We start from the raw sequence: 22,612 nt of genomic DNA, 5'->3' as shown, positions 1-22,612 counted from the left end.
CACTGGCTGGAACAACACCGATGTCATTTGCGAGAAAATAAAACTCAAGCCGTTCCCGGTACTCCGCAAAGTCCCCGCCAGAAAACTGCTCCAGGGTGGCCTTCCCTGAAGAGGCCATGGTTTACCAAATTCTCGCAAGCACTCAACTAAACAAATTATCTCAAAACAAAATTTTCATCTTCGTCGCCATTTGTTGTGTATCCACGTACACCCTACATGCAGTCTCACACGCAGCTCACCAGAGTCAACCAGCCGGCATGGATACATGTAGAGTAAGACCATGATTCAGAGCATGCGCAATGAGTATATACAAATGCATACAGAGTACATAATATATTACATCAGAGTGCATATATAACAGAAGGCTAGACAATATTTCAAGGACCAGACATCAATACAGGTATTGTCTGAAAGCCCACTCAATAGTTGGTTCAGACAATTCTAACAGCAATATACAAATTCACAACATGTCCTGCTGCCCGAGACTCGACTCTCAAGTTCCCTTTCGATTCTCACAGGTGACAATAAAAGCGTTTGTTGACTTCCAAATAATTTCATAACACTTGGCAGGTACTTGAAAAAGAGAAGTACCATGGCAGAGAGACAACTTACTGTTGAAGAGGCTGATGAAGTTATTCACCAATTGTTTGAGGCATCTTCACATGAAGATGATTTTGAAGGATTCGAAAATGTGAATGTTGATTCTAAGGAGTCTGACTCTGACTCGGGCTCTGAGGATGAAGTACCCCAGGCCCAGGAATGGGCCGAAGTAGCTGTCGGCCAAGATAGGACTGACACTAGGTGGCTGCCTGATTTGGTTGAGAAGGAACCGGGCCCGACATTTCAGATGGACGACCCAGCGACATGTACGCCAGTCAACACGTTTCAGGAATTTTTCTCTGACACGGTTGTGCACAACGTGGTTATAGAAACCAACCGCTACGCTCACCAGCACTTGGAGCGGCTCGGTAACCGTTATCCGCAAGCACGTATCCGGCAGTGGCAAGACGTGACTAGGGACGAGATCTTTGTGTTAGTGCTAATGATCCTGGCAATGGGTACGGTACAGTAGCCGGAAATGACCGACCACTGGTCCGAGCACTGGCTGCTGGGGACACCAGGATTCACGAAGGTGATGAGCCGCAATCGCTTCCAGTTGCTGGTATCGTGCCTGCATTTCGTCGACAACAGCTCCGTAGAGCGCGACCAAAACGGTGTGTGCAAGAACAAGCTGTACAAGATTAGAAAATTCATGGACAGGATAGTAGAAAATTTCCGAACGAAGTATACGCCACGGAAATGTGTGTCGATCGACGAGCAAATGGTGGCCTACAAAGGCCGCCTCAGTTTCAAACAATACATGCCAGCCAAGCCGATCAAGTGGGGCATGAAAGCCTATGTTCTAGCTGAAATAGACACCGGGTACGTTTGTGACTGGCATCTTTACACAGGCAAAGATGATTCCGATTTACAATCAGCAGACAGCGAAAGGAACGCAAGTGGTGATGCGTCTGATCAAGAATTTGCAACCTGGACACATCATCTACACCGATAACTACTACACATCGCCTGATCTATTCACAACACTATGGGGCAAGAAACGTGGACAATCGGGCCTGAAGTCCGTGCTGTCGGCTTATGCATTGGACATGGGTTTTGCCTGATATGCCAGAGCATGGCTTTAGCAGCCTAGAGACGGTGCGAGGTCTGCCGTGTGTTGACCATCGTTTCGGATGTGCTTTTCTGGTTTCGCAAAAGTGCATCTAACGCCAACTTCAACTCTTGAGGTATCGTTGAAAGCTTGAATTTGAATTGGCCATCAGCGATCACGAGGGTGAAGCCAAGGGACTTAGCTCTCCTTCACAATGATTGCCGAAAGCGACCACAGTCCACATGGCAGTGTGGAGATGCTGCACTGGTCGTTATTTTTCTGTATACGGCATGATGGTAACAGCATCACACCACGACATGTACCTGGTATTCCGGTAAACTATCAAGCAAGGCTTCCATAATACTTTTCTGGACATGTATTGTGCTGTCCTGCTGTGCTCTAGGATGATCTTCAAGAGCTCAATGCTGGGCAAAGCTCCGTCACCAAGGACATGACTGAAGAGATAGAGGACATTGATACACTGCATCGTGTTCTGGTAGCATGCGATAGGGTGGCATCCGCGTCATTGTTCCTGAACGAGCAGGTTACCCCCATAGAAGAAGCATACCGATGGATGAGGTTGGTTTTCCCAGGTTGTGTTTCACTGCTTGATATGCATCTAGGATGGGCAACTGCTTTTTGTGGGGAAGGGCAGTTCGGTGGGACGGACACCATTTTTAATAAGGAGTCAGCGGTAGTTACACGGTACTTTACATGTCATGGGCTGGACTTTGTTGTGCCAATGTACTATTTGGTATTTACTGGTGTTGATTCACTGTACATGTCATGGACTGGCCTTTAATGTACTCTGTTGTTGATGCAGGGAAATGGACGTCCGTGTTCAGCGTGACGAGGCTGACAAGCTCTCTCAGGCACGAGGTACTTGGAAGGCCATCAAGGAAAAGGCGGACAAGGTGCGTATTGCACTTGAAAGAGTGTCGCATTGATTCAGAGTCAACAAGTTAAGCATGTTTGTAGGCGTTTGTTCCTAGGTGAATTCTCTGCTTGTAGTTTGGATCGGAAATTTGCATTCGAAGAGTGAAGGCGGTGACAAGATCAGTCTGTTCCGCTTCTTGATTTTCTTGTTTTGAATTTCTTTTTTGTTTTATTGCCTGTTATTGTGACTGGTTACATCTGTTAGGTCTACCACACGTTGCTGTATGTCAATCGGGAATCGTGCATTCACATCATCGAGAATGAGCAGACCGATTTTGAGATGCTTCTCGCTCGCGAAGCCAATCGGTATGTACACTGTTGTTGTTTAGATGCACGTACATGTACATGTACGTCCACAACCTGCCATCCGTGTATTCCGTTATTCAGACTGCATCGGTAATATAATAGGGTTCCAAGAACGATGCAATAGGGCTTGAAAGTGATGACGTCAAAAACGGCCAGGGAGTAGTAAGTTGACATTAGATTTCTATTTTGGATCCACTAAGGTGTGACTTTGCTATTGCCTCAGTATGTGGGTGCATAGCAACCCACTCATGTCGTATGCAGGGGTGACTTTTACTTCGCCACCAGTTGTAACCCCGCCCCCAGTAGCCAAATCAGTCAGTTTCACTGGCTACATCACCTTGCTGTGAGTAAGACGGCTTGAAATGTGCTTGGATCCATACAAAAACTGGATCCAAGTGGATCCAGTTTTTGAATTTTTGAAATTGTTGCTATGCTGTGACGTAGCACTTTCAAGCCCTATACCTCAAAGACTGCTGACGCCGTTCCTCGTCCAATGTACCATCCACTGTACATGTAACAGCTACATTGCATGGCCATAGATGTGATGGGTACTGCTTGGTGTTGGTGTTTATGCGTCACTGTCTTGGAGGCTCTAACCAGAGGTTGTTGGTAGTGATTGATTGCTCTATTAGCACAAGGCCTGAGTCTGATGATTTCCCCTCAAATTTAAAATGTGGCTTCTCCTGGCAGGACCTTCTATCTGAGCGTTTACTTGGAGTGATCTGAGCACTTCTGCCTTTTTCGAAATTGTTGGAAAGGGCTTCCCCTTTTAGTGATAGACATGATTCCAGGGGCAGATCCAGAGATCTCTAGCGGGGGGGGGGGGGGGGGGGGGGGTGGGGGGGGGGGGGGGGTGTCCCGTCTTAAACGAAAAATTTATTTTTCATTGCTATCAGGTTTGGCCTCTTTTTCTCTTTGTTGCGCTGATGAGTCCACAAAGGATGAAAATTAAATCATGAAATAGTTCTGTCCGCAGATTGAGTAATTATGTGTATATTATTATACACACTCGGGGAGTACATTACATATAAACACATGATTATATACACTACATATGGAGCTGCGAACCCATTGTGTTCATTGGAATGAATGTGCATGCAATGACGCACTGAAAGTCTTAGGCGAGGTTTAAGACGTGACAATTACAGTGAACATGCACAGCATTAGGAACTGACTGCTGAATAGTGCCACGCACACCCCTGGCAGCTGAGGACATATTCGATGCTCCACCATAGCCTTGACCACGGCAATCCGAAATGTCCAAGCCATCCGTCGATCTTGTTCAGAAGGGCCGCAGCAATGACAGCGCCAGTAATACGCTCCACCTCCAGAAAGTCTACAAACTCTTCTCGGATGTTGCCTGTTTTGTCAACAAGCCTCAAGAGGACGCTGACTTGCTCGAGACCAGCAACATCTGATACCTCATCTGACAGGATGGAGTCGAAGCGTGCCTGTTTCACTTCATCTATAATGCTTGTGCGGATATGATCACCGAGGGTGGTGATTAGCTCGTCCTGGATGGTAGACTGCAAACTGTACATGGATAATACCCCACCACCAGCACATGCCGCAGTAGCTACAGGCTTCATGACCATGGCAAAGGTCAGTCACCTTTGTCCAGCGTCTAGATGATGTTCTGACAAGCGCTCCTCTGTTGCCGGCGGTAGTTGATGAAAACAGAACACACCGAAGACAATAGCCACCGTCTTGAGACTTGGAATACACCAACCATGGGTACGCCGACAGCCATGAGTGCCTAAATGAGCGCTTTCTCCCATTCATGTCTACCTTCGGGAATTCGTAAGTTATTGACGGTACGGAATGCTCTTTAATAGCACGAGCATTGTTCTGACTTGACAAAGGCAACAGCATATTGCCAACAATCTTCCCAACATCATTGTAATACATTGCTGGCACAGCACTGCAGCTCTCACCTTCTACGGAGGAACAAGCATTCACTTCTGCTGCCGAAGGAGGAGTTACACCAAACCTGCTTGCACGTCACAGCCATCCTCTTCCGAGGAGCTTGAACTGTACGAAGTTCCAATTTGACTCGACTGGGCCTGGGACTCGTGCAAGATTGGGAGTTCAAATTTGTTTTACTTGTCTTCAAAAAGTCCACCCTTCGCCGTCAAGCCATCGTGCAATGCTTTCCTGCTGAGTGTTCACCAGCACCTGAGAGATAGGAGTTCTGATTTTCGCTTGCAGCTGGACAAGGAAACGAGCCCACAGTTGGTTGATCTCGGAACCAAAAGAAATCAGTGATCGCCACGATAAAAATAAAAGGGAAACCTATCATTATTTCTTGGCCGGCGACTGCATGTAAAGCCGAACGACACTACAGGCACAGCAATGGCCAAGCAAAAAATCAGCTACAGCTTCTCCTTCTCTACAAAGCGAAAACTACAAACTTAGCGACAAGACTAGTAAGTTGAAATACTCTCGCTCGCGCTCTCTACGACTCTAACGTTAGACTCTTGATAGAGATTTTTTCAGTAGTACATTTTGCTCAATTTACGGGGTTCCGCGGAGCCCCCGGAGCCCCGTCCTGGATCCACCGCTGGATTCCGTTCACTGGACCATGCCATATTCCGATGGGATGGCTACAATCAATCTGTCTCTGTGTTTATTTATGGATGATAAAGCGAGCGCATCTTTATTTCCATTGTAGAGTGATTCACAGTCTGCTCTGCAAGTCTTTGTAATTTGTATGATGATGTAACTTGATTCACGCTCTCTCCGGCGGTGTGTTGGCTGACGGGGCCTGTGTATGCCGCTGTCTTTGCTTTCCCCTCTCATAGGTATGAGTCAAGCGGTCCGCAGGTCTCATTTGCCTCGGCGGAGGATGCGCTGGACAAGCTAAGTGACTTTCAGGACACTTACAAAAAGTTCAATGCACGTCGAATTACTCTCAATGCCGTCGAAGAGATGTTTCATTTGAAAAAGACAGCTTTTCCAGTACTTGATAGAATTGGCAAGGTAAGCTTCTCGCGATTCTATCAAATTTTTGTTTTGATGAATACTCCACTTTGTCACTGGCACACTCACGTTTGATGTACGAATTGTACTTGTTCAAAGCCTGCGTGCTTTTACTGTCTGTACAGCACAGTGACAGTTTGTGTTCGCTGTGGTGTTTCGGCCATGTACGTACAGGAGCTGAAGATCCTCGGGAACTTTTTCCAGGTACACCGAAAGTTCACCAAGTTCATCAACACGTAAGTGCCACCATCCTCTGTGTGTTTGTGCGTGCTCTCTGCCAAGTCTAAACATGTACAACAGCAGCACAGCATAGTGCTGCTGGGGTGATGATGTCATAGCAGCAAAGCATAGTGCTGGGGTGATGGTGTCATAGCAGCAAAGCATAGTGCTGGGGTGATGATGTCATAGCAGCAAAGCATAGTGATCAGGTAATGATGTCATGGCAGCACAGCATGGTGATGGGTTACTGATGTCATAGCATAGTATCTTGGTGTGGTGAGTTCAGTACCAACATACCGTAATGGCGGCGACCATCTTGGCTCTCTAGCTGGACTGGCCGCCTCACTCCGGAAAGAAATAATGCCGTGTAAAAAAACAGCACTGGACAAGCGTTAGCTCCTGCCACACACTCTGGCTAGCCAGCACGGTTACCGGAATAGTCACACATACCCAAGCATTGTTAGGCAGAGCCAGGCCAGTTAACAGCTAATTTGGCTGACGGTTTTGTTTTTGTGTGATGAAGTGCTGATGCGAAGTGTTCTCTCCTTGTTTCTTTTCTTAGGTTTGTGGAGGAGCTGTGGGCGGAATGTGACATTGATAAGTCCTACAAGAAGGTAGGTGCATTGTATGCACTGTCCGCTACAATCAAGCAAGAGATGGGGAAACTCCCTCCAAGTGATGGGGCACTCTCACGGCTTATGCATTCCATTCGTGTTTCTACTTTGTGCCGCTCCTTTCTCAGACTGGTGGATCAGTTAAAATGAAAGATGTCAGTTCCATTTCTAGAGTCGTGAATCTGATTTCCGACGTACAGTTTGCCATTGTCAAGAAATACTGCTTTTTAGGTTCTGAAAAGATAGGCGCACACGTCGGTGGCGCAGAAGAAGTAGAAGCGTTGACGTAATGAGGTGAAGTGTTGCCATGCAATAGCATCATGATTATGATGATCACTGTTTTCCTACGTTTCGTGTCCACTGGCCAGCTTGACAAGATCTGGAAGATTCTCAGGAAGACGGTTCCGCACAAGGATGCCAACGGCTGGGTCGTGTACAGAGAGATGCTGCAGTCGATCACAACACTGCGCAATGTATTTCCAACCCTGCGCCTGCTTGCCTCAAAGGTATTTGTTTTGATTGAGAAAGCCTGCATAATGACCATAATGTCTGAAACAAGTGTTTTTTATGTGTGCTTTTGCCTACCTGATGTTGAGATATCACTGTGCCGTACCCTAGCACACCCTTCATCACAATAACGTTAGCGTGCCAGTGTCTTGCCTGGGTATGTTTTACCTGAAGTTGGCCGTTCACATCAATGTATGTGTGGGAATATCAGCAGCTTTCTTCGTCGTATCCGCATTCCCTCACATACATTGATCCCTTTATCCGCAGGGGTAGTGGATTCCCTACAGATGAGGAATGGAAGGTCAATGTCACTGGACTGCCAACCGTGAAATTTGTCATATCCTCTTCTCGTATTAAACGTATCCTCCCCCATTTATCAACCTTATTCTGAAGAAGACCGATATGATCGAAATGTTTTAAAGACCTGTCAGTATCAAGTCTTGCTTCTGTCGTGTGGTTTGACTATCTAGTACTGTTGTCTGTCTTTGTGTCTGTCTGTGCAGGACATGCATCATCGTCACTGGATTCAGATCATGGAGACAACAAGCTGCTCAATTTCCCTGGAAGCCGATGTGCTGAAGGTGGCTAATGTGCTCACCATTGACCTAGAAAGGTGTGTTATTCAGGAGGGAAGGGCGAACATTCAGCAGTACACCATGCTTATCACTCTTGTGTACAGCAGTACACCATGCATATCACTCTTGAGTGCAAGCACACTGTATACTGTACATACTATGGCGTTTGAATTTATTGTGAAACATTCGTATTTGTAGTTTCACGAAGTGGTGGTGCAGGTGGCTGTGCTGGGAGTGCGAAATGAGATTTAATACTCGGTAGCCACTATCCACAGCTGGGTAAGCTGGTGAGATATAGAAATACATTGTACATGTAGCTCTGAATGAACTGCATCTGTACACATAATGCCACTCTGCCCCTGATTTTGAGATAACTCCCATGTAAAACAGAGAGATTCCAGGCTGTCCAAGAGAGTGCTCAATACCGAGAGGCAGAGCTAGTTCAAACAATAGGAGGACGGAAACAGTGTTTTAACTCTGAGTTTCACGCACTAAGCGATCATCAGAAAACAGTTTTCTGATGATCGCTTAGTGCGTGAAACTCAGAGTTAAAACTCTTTTTCCGTCCTCTTATTGTGACTCCCATGTATGTAATCTTGCTTCACCATGCTGCTCATTCACTGCTTATTGTCAGGTATGCCAAGCTGATCGAGGACATCTTCAACCGTGCCAAGATGGAGATGCAGCTGGAGCGGAGCATTCTCAAGATTTCCGAGGAGTGGTCCGAGCAGGTAAGTCGAATGCCGATAGGCAAGGACTGCCAGCACTTTCGTGCATGCATTCTGTGACGATTATCAAACGCAGAATGGTATGGCATGTTCATTCCAGTGTACCCTGTGTTCAAAGAAGGTATGATAGTTTCAACTAAGCACTTACGGTCTGTTAGAAGTACTAGTTTATGTGAATGTAATCTGGACTTTGCTTTGCTTTCATTGTGCGGCAGGTTCTTGAGTTCCGGCAGTACCGGAAGCGAGGCCCTCTCCTGCTCAGCGAACGCCATGTCAAGGAACTGCTTGCCAGCGCCGAGAAGTCGCAGGAACTGCTTGGCACCATGCTGGCCGCGCCGGAGGTCTCACCTCTGCGCGATGATGCGGCTGCCTGGGCAGCCAAGCTGTTGAAGTTGATCAGTATCCTGGGCAAGGTTAGCACAGTGCTGCTGGATTTATTTATTTAGACAACTTCTCCTGGCACGTCAACAGACGGCCAATTGATCAGTTGAGATGATGGGTGAGAGCCAACCATGGCAGGATAGGCGTGGTTGCTACTGGTGATACCATGTGCTTTTAGTAATATTGCATGGGTGGTTCTATACTATTAGACGACTTTTAAGAGGTGGCAGACTGGTCGTAAAAGGTATATTTTCTGTTTTCCGACTATATCTCAGTCAGTTTGCAAGGGATTTACTTCAAATTTGGTACACACACTCCTTGGGTACTACTGTTGTAGTACGTTATTTTGTGTACGTCATGTTGGTGCATGCGCATGTTGCTGTGGTATGAAAAGCTGTCTTCGTCTTGAGTTCATCATGTCTTCGTCTTGAGTTCATCATGATGTCTTCGTCTTGAGTTCGTCATGTCTAGTTGTGTTTCGTCGTCGTGTCAATAAACAGTCTTCTAAATGTAGTTATCATCGTCCCTTTGTATAAGTGTGGAGATGGCACGGGACTGGGAGCAGGTAGAGAAAAGCTAGTTACAACATTGGTGGCAGCGGTAATGGAAATTTGTAAATCTCAACTTCTGGATTCGTCCTGCGTGGCCTTCGCTCCCAGTTTCCGATGTCATCTCCAGTCGTCCTATCGTCACAGTTTTGTCCGTCTTGAAGAAGTTCGTCCGTCGTCCTCGTCCTTCATCATTCGTCTCTCCCGTCTCTTGGCAGTCGTCGTCACTGGTGGTCCCGGACACGACGTAAAACTGTGCCCAGAAGAAAAGCAAAAAAAAAAGAAGAAGAAGAAGGACGGATGGTCCCGGACACGACGTAAAACTGTGCCCAGAAGAAAAACGGAAACAGAAAAAAAAAGAAGGATGGAAGGTGAAGGCTGCAGTGTGAGGATGTGGACGCTGAGCAGCGCTTTGAGATGGCGGACGACATAGCAGACGGCGTGAGGAGTTTCGTTGGTGAGAGGGTACGTGTGTTGTTGTGAACGTGATGAGAATGTGAGTTGTGTATTTTCTGTTCTCCCAACATTTTGTTCTTTATTATTTGCTCTCCTCGAGGGTAAAGAGGCGCCCGCACAGCGCGTGTGTTCTGTTTGTTTTTTGATTTGCTCTTCTATGAGGATAACTAGAGGCCCCCACAGAGCCAGTGGATTTTGTTCTTTTTGTTATTCCTATGATTTGTGCTCTCACATTTTTAGAATTTTTGCGTGATCGCGAGGTGGTGTGTTGAGTGAAGCATTAGTTAGAGTTTTGAGGTTATCAGTTCCCACACGTGTGACAGCGATCGTGGCTGGTGTTCTGGGTGGGCGGACAGAGTTTTTTTAAAATCGGTTGTGGCGACAAACGCGATTAGGCCGGCTGCAGGGACGCCGTAATGTCGCACTCGCCCCAGCACCATTCAAACAGTTCCCTTTGGCAGTTCACGGCACGAACTTCAACAAAGCCCCGTGAATGCGTACTAGGGGAAGGCTAGACAGCATGTCTCTAGACATCAATAGGCATCGTATGAAAAGCCAGTCAATAGCACTAAAGAGCGAAAGCCTTTGTCGCGGTTCGGTTTCACTCGCACACCGGGCCCGAGCTGCCAGCGCAAACAAATGCCGGGCGCGAGCTGGCAGCACGAACAAACACCGTACTCACACGAGACCGCTGGGCCAACGGATGGCCACAGCCATCAAAAACAGGAACAAACCCATCCACGGCTCTTTCTCTTGCTAGCTGTGCTGCTGCGTGCATCCAACTGTTTTGCAATTTCTTTCTTCCTTGTTGCAATTACTCGGCGAGATTTGAAATTTCTAAAGTTCCGCAGTCGCAGGAGATCCTGAGCCGTCACCATGAGCTCCGTGCCATCACTTTCCGATCTCCGCCAACTCAAAGTCGACGGAGTTGAAACTCGACTGCGAGAACTGGGGCTTTCTTGCTCAGGCAATTTTAGAGCCCAGGTGAGCCGTCTGCATGAGCATTTGTCGGCCCAGGCAAGAAACAAAGCTAAGTCTACGAGCCAGGTCGCAAAAAAGACCACGCGTCGGCGGGCTAGTCCTGCAGTCCCGGCCACTCAAAGCCCCGCGGCCGCGACCCAGCCTGACTCGTCGCCCGCGTTCACGTCGCAGCAATCTGCCGAGATCTCTCGGGTCGTGCAAGATGCAGTGGCGTCCTGCATGACGTCATTGACAACTTCGATGGGTCTACCGGTGGTACCTCCACATGCACAGCCAACTGTAGCAGCAGCAACAGCAGCACAGCGGGCTGGTCCAGTCTCTGGTGATGTTGTGGTGCCTGACTCTGAGCCTGAATATGTCCAGCCTTCACTGGCTTCAGCACTAAGACCAGACCAGGAGAGTCTCTTCCTGGACGGCGATTTGCTCGCCCCAGAGCGTCCACCATCCATCCCATTACCTGCCCTCAGCGACCATCTCACGGACAAGATTATCAAACGTGAGTACGTTGATTTTGGTAGGGTACTGGGAGAGCTGGCTTTTGATACGAGCATGGGTCCGGACAGTGGGTTCACCCTGCAGGGGACGGGGGACCACATCACCCTTGTGCCATCTGCCATGTCGTCGTCATCCCGTCTAAAGAAAGTTGTAGACTTGACATCGTGGTTGGAGGCGTTCTCAGCCTTCGCCCAAGTAGCCCTCCACCACGACCCCGGCAGAGGTCCGGAATTATTCAAGTACCAAAGCACAATCGTGAAAGCGGCCGCACGCTATACATTCGGTGCGTGGTCTGGCTTCGACATGTCGTTCCGTGCAAGAGCTGCACGCAGCAAATCTAGCCTTGCCACGTCAGATCCGGAACTCTGGTCGGAGTGGTTTACAAACTCCATCCTGCCTCCCTGCCGTCACTGCAACCGGCAAGGTCATTTAACAGTTCGCTGCCCCCGCGCCCGTAGCCTAGCTTCACTGTCTGACGGGCCAGCAGCCAAACGCCCCTTTCCGGCACAGCGGTCAGGGGCTACCGCTCACCCAAACGCCCCAGCTGTCTGCCGCGACTACAACCAAGGCCGCTGCCAACGCGCAGCCTGTCGCTACGGCCACCAGTGAAGCACATGCTTTGGCAGCCACCCCGCCAAGTCATGCCCAGGAAAGCCAGCCGCCGCCAGCCGCGACCAATAGCTCGCAGTTGCCCAGCTTGGAGACTCGGTCACTCCAGTCACTCACCGGTAACTCTACACTCACCCAGGCCAATAGCACTCACACACTCTGCCCAGCTGCTCACATCTCTCCTACACGCACCCTCGCTCACGAGCCAATCCATTTGCACACGCCTGTAACCCCCATTAACGTTTCTTACCTGCAGGACGCTTTGTGTCAGCATCCTGATCCGGCTTTTGCCTCATTCGTAATACATTCTTTGTCTTACGGGTTCGATATTGGGTTTGCTGGTCCCCGTACCTTCCGAGTCTCTCGTAATCTCAAATCAGCGATTGAGCACCCTGACATTGTCGATGCTGCCATCGGTCGTGAAATTGCCGCAGGTCGCATGGCCGGTCCCTACCAAGAGCCCCCCTTCACACTTACACAGGTCTCCGGTTTGGGTGTGGTTCCCAAGAAGTCACGGTCGGTGCAAAAATGGCGCTTGATTATGCATCTGTCAGCACCACAGGGCCACTCAGTGAACGATGGTATCCCTGTCGACAAATTCTCTGTACAGTACTGTTCGGTCGACGACGGCGTAAATCTCGCACGGTCCCTAGGCCGTGGCTGCCATCTGTGGAAGGTCGACCTCCAAGACGCATTTCGCATTTGTCCAGTACGGAAAGAGGACTGGGAACTATTATGCCTGTTCTGGCGCGGGCAATATTACGTGGACAAATGCCTACCCTTCGGCCTTCGCTCATCACCGTCGCTGTTTAACAAAGTCGCAGACGCCCTCCAGTGGGTCATGTCGCACAACTTCGACGTAGCCCCAGTCATCCACTACTTAGACGACTACCTTGGTGGAGCGACGGACTCTATCGGCGCACAGCACCAGCTTGACCGTGCCCTGGTAGCCTGCCACGACTTCGGCTTCCCGGTCAATCCAAAAAAGGTGGAAGGCCCTAGTACAACCCTGACATTCCTCGGTGTCATGCTGGACACAGAGCGCTTCGAAATCCGCCTCCCATCCGACAAGTTAGAAGACCTTCTCATTGCCCTCAAGGCTTGGCAACATACCCGCCCTACCGCCCGCAAGTCTGAATTGTTGTCCCTGATAGGTCACCTCAGCTTTGCCTGCAAGGCGGTCCCTGCGGGCCGCATGTTTCTGCGCCGCCTCATTGATCTCAGCACGACGGTCCCGCATCCAAACGATTACATCAGAATCACAGAAGACGCCAAAGCAGACATCCAGTGGTGGCTTGACTTCCTCCCTGCCTGGAATGGCGTCGCCTTCTTCCTAGAACCCACGTGGTCAGCCGCCGCCGATATGGACCTCTACACGGACGCATCTAGAGCCATCGGCTATGGTGCTTTCTTCGCCGGCCGGTGGCTCCAACACCGTTGGCAGAGGCACCAATCCCAGAGATCCATCGCGTGGATGGAGCTCTTTGCCATCGTGGCCGCAGCATCCACATGGGCACCGCAGCTGCATCTGAAGCGCATCCGCTTCCACTGCGACAACCGTAGCGTATGCGACATCTGGCTCCGCTCACGCACAAAGTGCCCCGACTTAATGGCGCTGGTACGCACTTTGTTTGCCATTGCTGCCCGACACAACTTTCACGTCATAGTCTCCCACATCCCCGGCACTGACAATGCGATTGCTGACTCTCTGTCTCGGTTTCAGATGGCCCGATTTCGCCGACTGGCACCCACAGCAGAAGACACGCCATCTCCGGTGCCCGAGAGCACCTACTCCCTCTGATGTTGGAGGGTCAGGCCTACCAGTGGCTAGGCCTGTCAGCGTCCACACGTGCCACATACGCGACAGCCTGGAAACGACTGCACCAATTCTGCCAACTAGTCGGCACCAAGGTGATTACAGACACCATCATGCTGGCGTTTGTAGCCTACCTGGCGCGTCAACACGCCGCGTCAACCGTCCGCCTGTATGTGTCGGCGATCCGGGCAATTGCCAAAGAAAACGGCAAAGATCTCTCGTCGCGAAGAGTGGACCTCGCAGTTCAAGGAGTGGCACGTGCACAGGCCAACCGAACTAAAAACGCCAGTAAGCCAATCCTCCTGCCCCACATGGCAGCTATGCGCAGGGCCCTGATACGGTCTAACCTCAACGCGACCGACCGAGCCATGGTATGGGCAGCTATTTGCCTGGGCTTCTTTGCGTGTCTCCGGGCAAGTGAGTACACTTCCACAACCGCCACGACCATGTCAGACGGTGGCCTCCGAACAGAAGACCTCTCCATCACGCCGCAGGCAATACAGGTCACAATCAAGAAGTCCAAGACCGACCAACTCGGCAAGGGTCACTCCGTCCGGCTCACAACCACCAACTCAACGGTTTGCCCGGTCAAAGCCATGCATACCTATCTATCAAGACGCCCCAACCTGCCCAATAGACCACTGTTCGTTGACAGCTGTGGCAAGTTCCTAACTGCACCAAGACTCACCCGTCTAATCCGTCAGCTACTGAGCAGCGCAGGGTACCCACCTATCCAGTATTCACTGCACGGCCTCAGAGCCGGAGCCGCAACCACAGGAGCAATGAGCGGCTTCACCGAATCCGAGATCATGAAACTCGGCAGATGGCGAAGTGCCTGCTACAAGAACTATGTACGCTGTGGAAAGTAACTGTTCGCCGTCCGCAGGCGCGCAAGCGCGCACAGCCACACCCACATACACGCACCCGCAGACACATACACACGCACGCACACACACCCACGCATGCACACACACATGCATGCACGCGTACACGCACCCACAGTCTGACACCGCACAAGCATGCATGCAGGTACACACGCTGCGCACACGCTGGTACGCCCATTCGCGGACGTATGCACTCACGTTCTAGCACTGACTGTGCACGCACGCCTCTGATACTTATGATAAGTTATCTGCACCACTCTGTTGCTGTGCTATAGCTCCCACCTAGCGGTGTGGGACACCCCATGCTATGGCGGTGTGGGACACCCCAGACCATGGCGGTGTGGGACACCCCATGCCATGGCGGTGTGGGACACCCCATGCCATGGCGGTGTGGGACACCCCATGCCATGGCGGTGTGGGACACCCCATGTGTGCACGCACGCTCCGACTACATGCGATTCAAACCCTTCTCGGTGTCACTAAGGGAAAACAAACATGCGAAGGGCACGCATTTGAACTACGTACATGTAGCTGAAGCGCTTGAATACCACACTAAGGTCATTCGGCTGACCAACGCGGAATTTGGGGGCATTCGGCGGCTTGGTCTGATTCCTAGCTTGTTGGTAACCGGCTTGAGGTTTCCAAGGTTGCTATGACAACGTGCAGTCATGCGCAGGGCCACCCAACATGCGTTGGGGGCCCAGGAAAGACAGAAACGCGCTGCTAGGCAACAGCAAAAGCGCTCAGCGAGTATCACGCTACTCATGCAGCACGCACGCTGGCTTAGGGTATCACGCTACCCTTGCGCTGCGGGGTACCACATTGCCCCTCGCTGGAATCAGACCCGCGCCCCGGATACCTTGCGCTGGCCTCCTGACGGCCAAACTCAACCAACTTGCGCGCTGTGACTGGGGTTGTGCATGCCTTAGCAACATAATGTGGCCCAGGTCGGCAGACTTTCAATTAGCCAAGCGAGCTACTCAGGCCAGGGCGCATGATCACTATTCGCAGCACTTATCGTCCATGCAGCAGTCGGGTTAATGATCTGCAGTGCAGGCAGAGGTATTTTATTTCTGGGTGTGACTGGTGTGGTATGATTGAGTGATTTGTGTGATCTTTTCCTCTTTTTACTCTGTTTATTATTAGAATCGAGGACGATTCTACTCTTGGGAGGGAGTTATGTTGTAGTACGTTATTTTGTGTACGTCGTGTGTACGTCATGTTGGTGCATGCGCATGTTGCTGTGGTATGAAAAGCTGTCTTCGTCTTGAGTTCATCATGTCTTCGTCTTGAGTTCATCATGATGTCTTCGTCTTGAGTTCGTCATGTCTAGTTGTGTTTCGTCGTCGTGTCAATAAACAGTCTTCTAAATGTAGTTATCATCGTCCCTTTGTATAAGTGTGGAGATGGCACGGGACTGGGAGCAGGCAGAGAAAGCGAGTTACAACACTACTATCAATGATAATAACATCAGTTAGCCAACAGCATATGGGAAGTTTGGCTTCAGGCCTTGCAAAAAGCAAAAAAGCGGTCGAAATCGGACATGAAGCCGTGTGCATGATGGAGCATAGACAATTGGAAAAGTCAGGGCGAATGGATTCTCCACACCTCATATACGCATGAAACTACAAACTGAACCTAAAAATGACAAGATTACATACATGGAAGTCCAAATTCAGCAACCAGAAGATGCATATACAACCGCACATAATGGATGTTCCATGTTCAAGAAGCAAAATGTTTCTTGTGAATGATCCTGAAGTGCTCAATTTAGGTTCAAGTTGTACAGTGGAACGTACTGAAAAGAAAATACCGTGAAGTACTGCCGGAGTGCCCCACCATCTCGTCCTTTCGTGGTCGTCTTGTGGAGTTGGTTTCCTGTCTGTAGGTCACCTCTCTTTTTTAACACCACTCCCGACCTCTAACTCCAAAATCCATATTTTTCGAAATTTACAACCAGCCTGCCACCCTTCAACGTTATTTGGCTGTTGTTGTGTGTTTCCCAGTGGCTCAGTGCCCAGGATCTGTGGAGAAACCTGGAGGCTGTCTTCAGCAAACCCGATGTGGCAAAGGTGAGTGTTATCTGGATGGATGTAGTGGCTTGCAATTTATCCTTGTGTAGTTTTTGATGTATGTGGCTCACCCTGTCCTCCCCTTAATTTAAATGTGTGTGTGTGTGTGTGTGTGTGTGTGTGTGTGTGTTTGTTTGTGTGTGTTGCTGTTGCACCTCTACAGAAACTACCCCGGGAGAAGGAGCGCTTTGAGGCAATTGATGCCAACTGGGTTCGAATGATGAAGCAGAGTTATGACGTCAAAATTGTCCTTGTGGTGAGCGTTGTTTCTTGCTGGCCGTGCAGCGGTACTTACTCTTCAGCATGGCAGTCTAGTTGATGCTACAGTCAAAGACAGATTGTCAGCCTTAGTCAGTACTAGTATGTACATGTACTAAGATTGTAGACAGGAGTCTAGCTTAACGCTTTACTGATAGTTTATGACCAAGAAATATTGTTTTAGTCCTTGTACACTGAAACTCTGCTAAGATGTACTCCTAGAGGGAACTGGGTAGTTACATGTATTGTCCAAGGTATCTTTTAACCGAGCATACGTGCACTTCACTATTGTGTAGTACATCCGTAATGCGGACATTAAAATGTCTGTGCTAAGCAGTTGTACTCATACGTCTCATCAGAGTACGTACTAGGCGAGGGCTGCTGTAAATAGGAATGTTCCATCTTCGCAAGGTCTGTACGAAGTCTCTGTGTGTGAATCTCTATCTGTTTCTTGCTGTCGTGTTCAGGTCTGTTTCTCTGAAGAATCACCGAAGGAAGCTTTCTTGCAGCAGTTCATGTCCGATCTGGAGCATAGCCAGCGTTCTCTTGCTGATTATCTTCATGAGAAACGTGAGGTAGGATAGCAGCATGGGCATTGTAGTTGCTTGTTTCTCACTTCTCCATTGAAATTCTGATGCTCTCCGTAATTTCACTCGGGATTTTACGTGCACTGCGTTTTGCCGGCTAGATGTCATGTTGTATTGACAGGTATACACCCTGTGTGTGTGTGTATGTGTTTGTGTGTGTGTGTGTCTGCATGTCCGTGTGAATAGGCGTTTCCACGCTTCTACTTTGTCAATGACCGGAGTCTGCTTCACATCCTAAGCAATGCATCTGTAGATGTTGTTCGACCCTACCTGAAGTAAGTTTACGACTCTGTGTTTGTGTGAGTCTGTCTGCCGCCTGCCTGCCTGCCTGCTTGTCTATCTGCCAATTTGTTTGTACAACTGCACTACTCCTGCTACTGTAAAGGTTTGAGATGTGAACTTGCCTGGTAGAGTGGCTTGCATTGCCAAGGAGTTGTCATTCACATCTCAGTACATGCTGGCTGTAGTTATACTAGTTGAAGACTACTAGCACTCTCGATCGTTGTGTGCTAATATGCTTGCACGGTGGCCATTCGTTGCACTCGCAGGATGTTATTCGGTAACATCGTGGACCTCAACTCTGCCCCGGCGGTGGACGCTGTTGCAACGGCTGGCTTAGTACCAGGCTCGGCAGCCGCTGGAGCGTTACTGAACAAAGTTGGCCGGTTTGGAATCCACCGCACTCTTCAAGACTTTCCCACGGTGATGAAGAAAGATTCCGTCGTGTCGGTGACATCATCGGATGGCGACAATCTACCATTGCTGTGGACTGTAAGCTATTGTGTTTGTGATGTACGCCACCAGTTTATGTTTGTTTTGATGCAGCGCAAGCATTGCGTGTACTGAAGTACAGTGCAATTATGATAAGATGTGCTCCTTGATTGCAGTGTTTCAGTTTGAGATGGTGAGTTCAGTTTATTCTATGATCAGAATGCATGGAGACTAGAAGACAAACTACATACAAGTAAATATGTCAACTGAGCAGGAACAAGATGACGCGTGTATCAATACGAAACGGCAGCCATACTAAAGTGATGCACTGAGCCGTTGGGCTTGTTGACTGGACCAATTGGAGTAGCCCACACGCTCCACTGGACTTTGCTAACAATACCAAGGTTCTCTAACCTGTCTAGTTCAGCTTTCACCTTAGGCCGCATGGCGTAGGATAGCGGACGAGCCTTGAGGAAACGTGGACATGCACCGTCTTTGAGCTGTAGGCGACCCTTGGCATCCTCGAGCTTGCCAAAGTCATCATTGAAAACGTTGCAGAATTTCTCCTTCAGCTGCTCTAGGTGCTTACCGGCTGGTCCCGTGGGCGTCAAGCTAGGGGACGCAGTTACACTGGGGTCTCCTCGGTCTTGACCTGGAACAAACGATGCCAGTCCAGTGCAATCTGGGCAAGTAGATCTCGGCCACCGAGCGGAAGACCCTGCGCCCACCACATGAATCGCTGCCGGCTGGTGGTTACATTCCATGCGTGCCACGAACGTTCCGCGAGGCTGTTCAGGCTCTCCTGTGTACGTCCGCAACTTCAACTTACTCTAGGTAAATGGCGAGGTACTGGACAGCAATTTCTGATAGATGCTAGTGGAAATAATGGACACCGCGCCTCCTGTATCTATCTACATGCGGCTCGATTGGCCATCGACGGCAGCATCAATACAATGGGCTTTCCGCATAGTCGCAGGTGACTTATCATCATTAGCTGCTGCTGGTGCTGGCAGGACATCGCCAGTCAAGATTGCCTGTGTGTCGAAGTCATCATCTGAGGCAGGCAAGTTATGGCACGCACCCGACCACTCGACCTACCTTCCGATGCATTCTTTGGCTTTCCTTCGAGTCGCTGTTTGTAGACCTTGCCATAGTATCCTGTTTTCTTGCAGTGGCGACACTCGTAGGACTTGAACAGGCACTCACTTGCATTGTGTTCATCCAAGCCGCAGCGGAAACGGGATGACTGGTGCACACTGGACTGACCTTCTATTTGCTTGCCAGCACGACGCTATTGCGATCTTTCCACAGCATGCACACCAGCAGTGGGTACACTTCCTGTGAGCTCCAAAGCATCGCACGCGTTGCTACTTCCAAACCACGGGCCTTCTCTATAGCAGTTTTCAATGTGAGATTTTTTCCGCCAGCAGTACTTTGCAAAGAGCTTGGCTCCTGATTCCACACACGAATCGATTGCACAACGTAGTATCCAGGCCATCACCAAACTCACTTTACCTTGCCAATCGTCGTAATTCAGCAAGGTAAGCGTTCACAGACTGTCCCTGACGTTGCGCTCTTCAGTGGAAACGGTATCTTTCCGCGGTCACAAGGGGCTTGGACATGACATGTTCGATCAGGGCGTCTGACAGATCCTTGAGTGTCTTGTCTTTCGGTTTATCTGGGCTAAGTAGGTCAGCCAGCAGCTTGTATGTCGTTCCTCTGGTCAGCGTTAAGAAGGTAGCTACTTGTTTGTCTTCCGCAACGCTGTTTGCAGCAAAATACTGTTCCACGCAATCACAATAGGTAGACCAATCCATGGTACCTGCAGCAAACGGCTTGATGGCTCCTATAACCACGGCTATCTTCGTCACCAATATCCGTGTCTCAGCTAGAAACGGTGGGTTCAGTGTATTCTATGATCGGAATGCATGGAGAGGAAGACAAACTACAAGTTACTTCGAAGTACAAGTAATCGTGTCAAGATGACGCGTGTATTAACACGAAACCGGCAGCCATCTAAAATGATCCGTGCATGGTGTGATGTCATCATGATAGTGATGTCATCATGATAGTGATGTCATCATGATAGTGATGTCATTATGATAGTGATGTCATCATGATAGTGATGTCATCATGATAGTGATGTCATAAGAAGTATCCGTTAGTGTACTGTAAGTCTACAAATTTTCAGCCCCTTCAAATTTCGTCCTCCCAGGGCTAGAGCACATTTCGGCCACATTAACTTTTCAGCCTGTACTGCTGCTGACTGTATACACTGTCACACTGAACCTTGCAGAAGAAGACGGCCGCAACAAATTTTCGGCCAAATATGACCAGGCCGAAAATAGCGGAAAATAAATATGCTCCGAATATTGGTCCATTTACAGTACATCAGTATCTGTACATACACTTCATTGATTGCCGGGGGAAAAATATACGTAGGTGGCTTGCTCCAGGTTGCTGGAGGCACAGTCAGTGTTATAGGTACAGTGTGTACATTGTGTACTTCTTATTCTCACTTGGGTTCCACAGCACGACCAACGCAAAATGAACATGCATGTACAGTGGAACCTGTCTGAGACGACCGCTCATGGGACCTTCAAAACATGGTCTCTGTTACCAGGTGGTCTCTTTATCCAGGGTCAATTGACTGGAAATAGCATCCCTTGGTCCTGGTTTCAGTGGTCCTCTAGTACAGGTGGTCACCTTATCCGAGTGGTCACCTTTACAGGTTTTACTGTAGTATGTCAAAACGTTCTCAACCATTTAACCATTTAACCATTTAACCATATTCTTAGTGCAAGGAAAGTGTGCAGTGTTCTCACCCACTACTATACTTCTGGTGTTGCAATGCCAAGTACTGAAAAGTTGACATCTCAAGTGCCAGGCGGACAACCTACGAAGATGACGACAACATTTAGTAGAGGCATCAGAAAGAAAGGCACTTTGAAAGCAATCATGTGACTGGAAGAAGGCTTTGTTGTTTTGAGTGCGTTGATTAAAAACGACTTTGGTTCAGTTCTTTGCAAATATTGCTGATGTTTTGAAAATCACCCAACCCCCGTTCTTGCTGCCGATGCCTCACATCTTGTCCGAGTACGCATGACGCAAGTCCCCGATTGTTGCATGCACCGTTGACATTTCTTTGACGAAACACATGTGTTGGTGTTTACTGTTGCACTGTGTGTGCATGCATGCGTGTTGTGCTTACGTGTATGCGTCATGTGTAGGTCAATCTTGAAAGTCCATCTGATGAGTGGCTACCAGCACTGCAGCAGAGTGTTTACGACACACTGTACCGCTCTGCTAGTGCTATCGTGAAGGAGGCCAGTACAGAGCCAGTGGAGCACTATTGCCTGGAGGTAGGAGAGTGCTGTCTACTTTCCGCCGTTATTGGGTGCCATGAGAAATCCGAAATCTTCATTGGCAGCATGCTAAGTAGATATCCACCTGATGTTATTGATAACATCACATGCTGGGTATTGATATGACGTGATTTTGTTCTGTGTTCATTGCACTCTCACACAGCTGGGTTCTGCCTGATATAAATTACACGGTGCCACATTTGATAGTATTTGTGGCCAGCAGATTCCCAGGAGATCTTACATAATGATGTCATTCTCTTACATAATGATGTCATTCTGTTTTCTACTTTTTCCCTGTGATAACAGTGGCCATTTCAAGTTGCTGTCATTGGCCTGCATCAACAGTGGACGAAAGACTGCCATCAGGTTGGTGCACGTTGATTTGTATGTCAATTCATCTGGCTTCGTTGTACGTCTATTAGGTCTTAGGTGCATGTAAATTGCAGTCTGCGTGTGTTCGTGCGTGCGTGCATGCATGCGTATGCGAGGGAGATGGGGGGGGGGGGGGAGAGAAGACGGGAGAAAGAGACACAGAAAGAGAGAGAGAAAGAAAGAGAGGAAGAGCGAGATCACCCAACCTGATGCAGTGTTCAGTAGTACTGACACTGCTTCCTTGTTGTTGTTGTTGTTGTTCTTCTTCTTCTTCTTCTTCTTCTTCTTGTTCTTCTTCTTCTTCTTCAATCCAGGCTATTCTAGATGGCCGTACCGATCGTCAGTCGCTATCCGCTTTCCGGACAAAGTTTCAAGCACATGTCACCCTGATTCAAGGTATGCTCATGAGCAGCAGTGACCGCAAAGGCAATCAGCTGGACACCCTGGGCTGGCAGAAAGTGCAGAGCATGCTAGCGGTGAGTAGTCAGTATACTGTGCTGCACCGGGCACCTTGGTCTAGTCATTACGCGTGTCAATTTGTGTTGTGCGTTTTGTTACAATG

At 49.1% G+C, this 22,612-nt stretch overlaps 1 protein-coding gene across 1 annotated transcript in view; it reads left to right on the top strand.

The window, feature by feature from the left end:
• Nucleotides 1-22,612, top strand: part of LOC135815770 (dynein axonemal heavy chain 5-like) — a 100,321-nt gene that overhangs the window by 17,487 nt on the left and 60,222 nt on the right. The window contains exons 14-31 of the mRNA XM_065329108.1: nucleotides 2,055-2,230; nucleotides 2,475-2,565; nucleotides 2,793-2,893; nucleotides 5,695-5,872; nucleotides 6,047-6,108; nucleotides 6,654-6,705; nucleotides 7,074-7,211; nucleotides 7,716-7,825; nucleotides 8,422-8,518; nucleotides 8,731-8,928; nucleotides 16,692-16,757; nucleotides 16,921-17,013; nucleotides 17,483-17,590; nucleotides 17,789-17,877; nucleotides 18,151-18,373; nucleotides 21,544-21,675; nucleotides 21,985-22,044; nucleotides 22,365-22,526. Coding sequence (XP_065185180.1) covers nucleotides 2,055-2,230; nucleotides 2,475-2,565; nucleotides 2,793-2,893; nucleotides 5,695-5,872; nucleotides 6,047-6,108; nucleotides 6,654-6,705; nucleotides 7,074-7,211; nucleotides 7,716-7,825; nucleotides 8,422-8,518; nucleotides 8,731-8,928; nucleotides 16,692-16,757; nucleotides 16,921-17,013; nucleotides 17,483-17,590; nucleotides 17,789-17,877; nucleotides 18,151-18,373; nucleotides 21,544-21,675; nucleotides 21,985-22,044; nucleotides 22,365-22,526 — 2,136 coding nt within the window. The remainder of the gene's footprint in view (nucleotides 1-2,054; nucleotides 2,231-2,474; nucleotides 2,566-2,792; nucleotides 2,894-5,694; nucleotides 5,873-6,046; nucleotides 6,109-6,653; nucleotides 6,706-7,073; nucleotides 7,212-7,715; nucleotides 7,826-8,421; nucleotides 8,519-8,730; nucleotides 8,929-16,691; nucleotides 16,758-16,920; nucleotides 17,014-17,482; nucleotides 17,591-17,788; nucleotides 17,878-18,150; nucleotides 18,374-21,543; nucleotides 21,676-21,984; nucleotides 22,045-22,364; nucleotides 22,527-22,612) is intronic.

The sequence above is a fragment of the Sycon ciliatum genome, chromosome 4, assembly GCF_964019385.1.
Source record: "Sycon ciliatum chromosome 4, ocSycCili1.1, whole genome shotgun sequence".
In the NCBI taxonomy this organism is placed as follows: domain Eukaryota; kingdom Metazoa; phylum Porifera; class Calcarea; order Leucosolenida; family Sycettidae; genus Sycon; species Sycon ciliatum.
The sequence above is the reverse complement of the archived record's forward strand: the minus strand, read 5'-3'. Positions and strand labels throughout refer to the sequence as shown.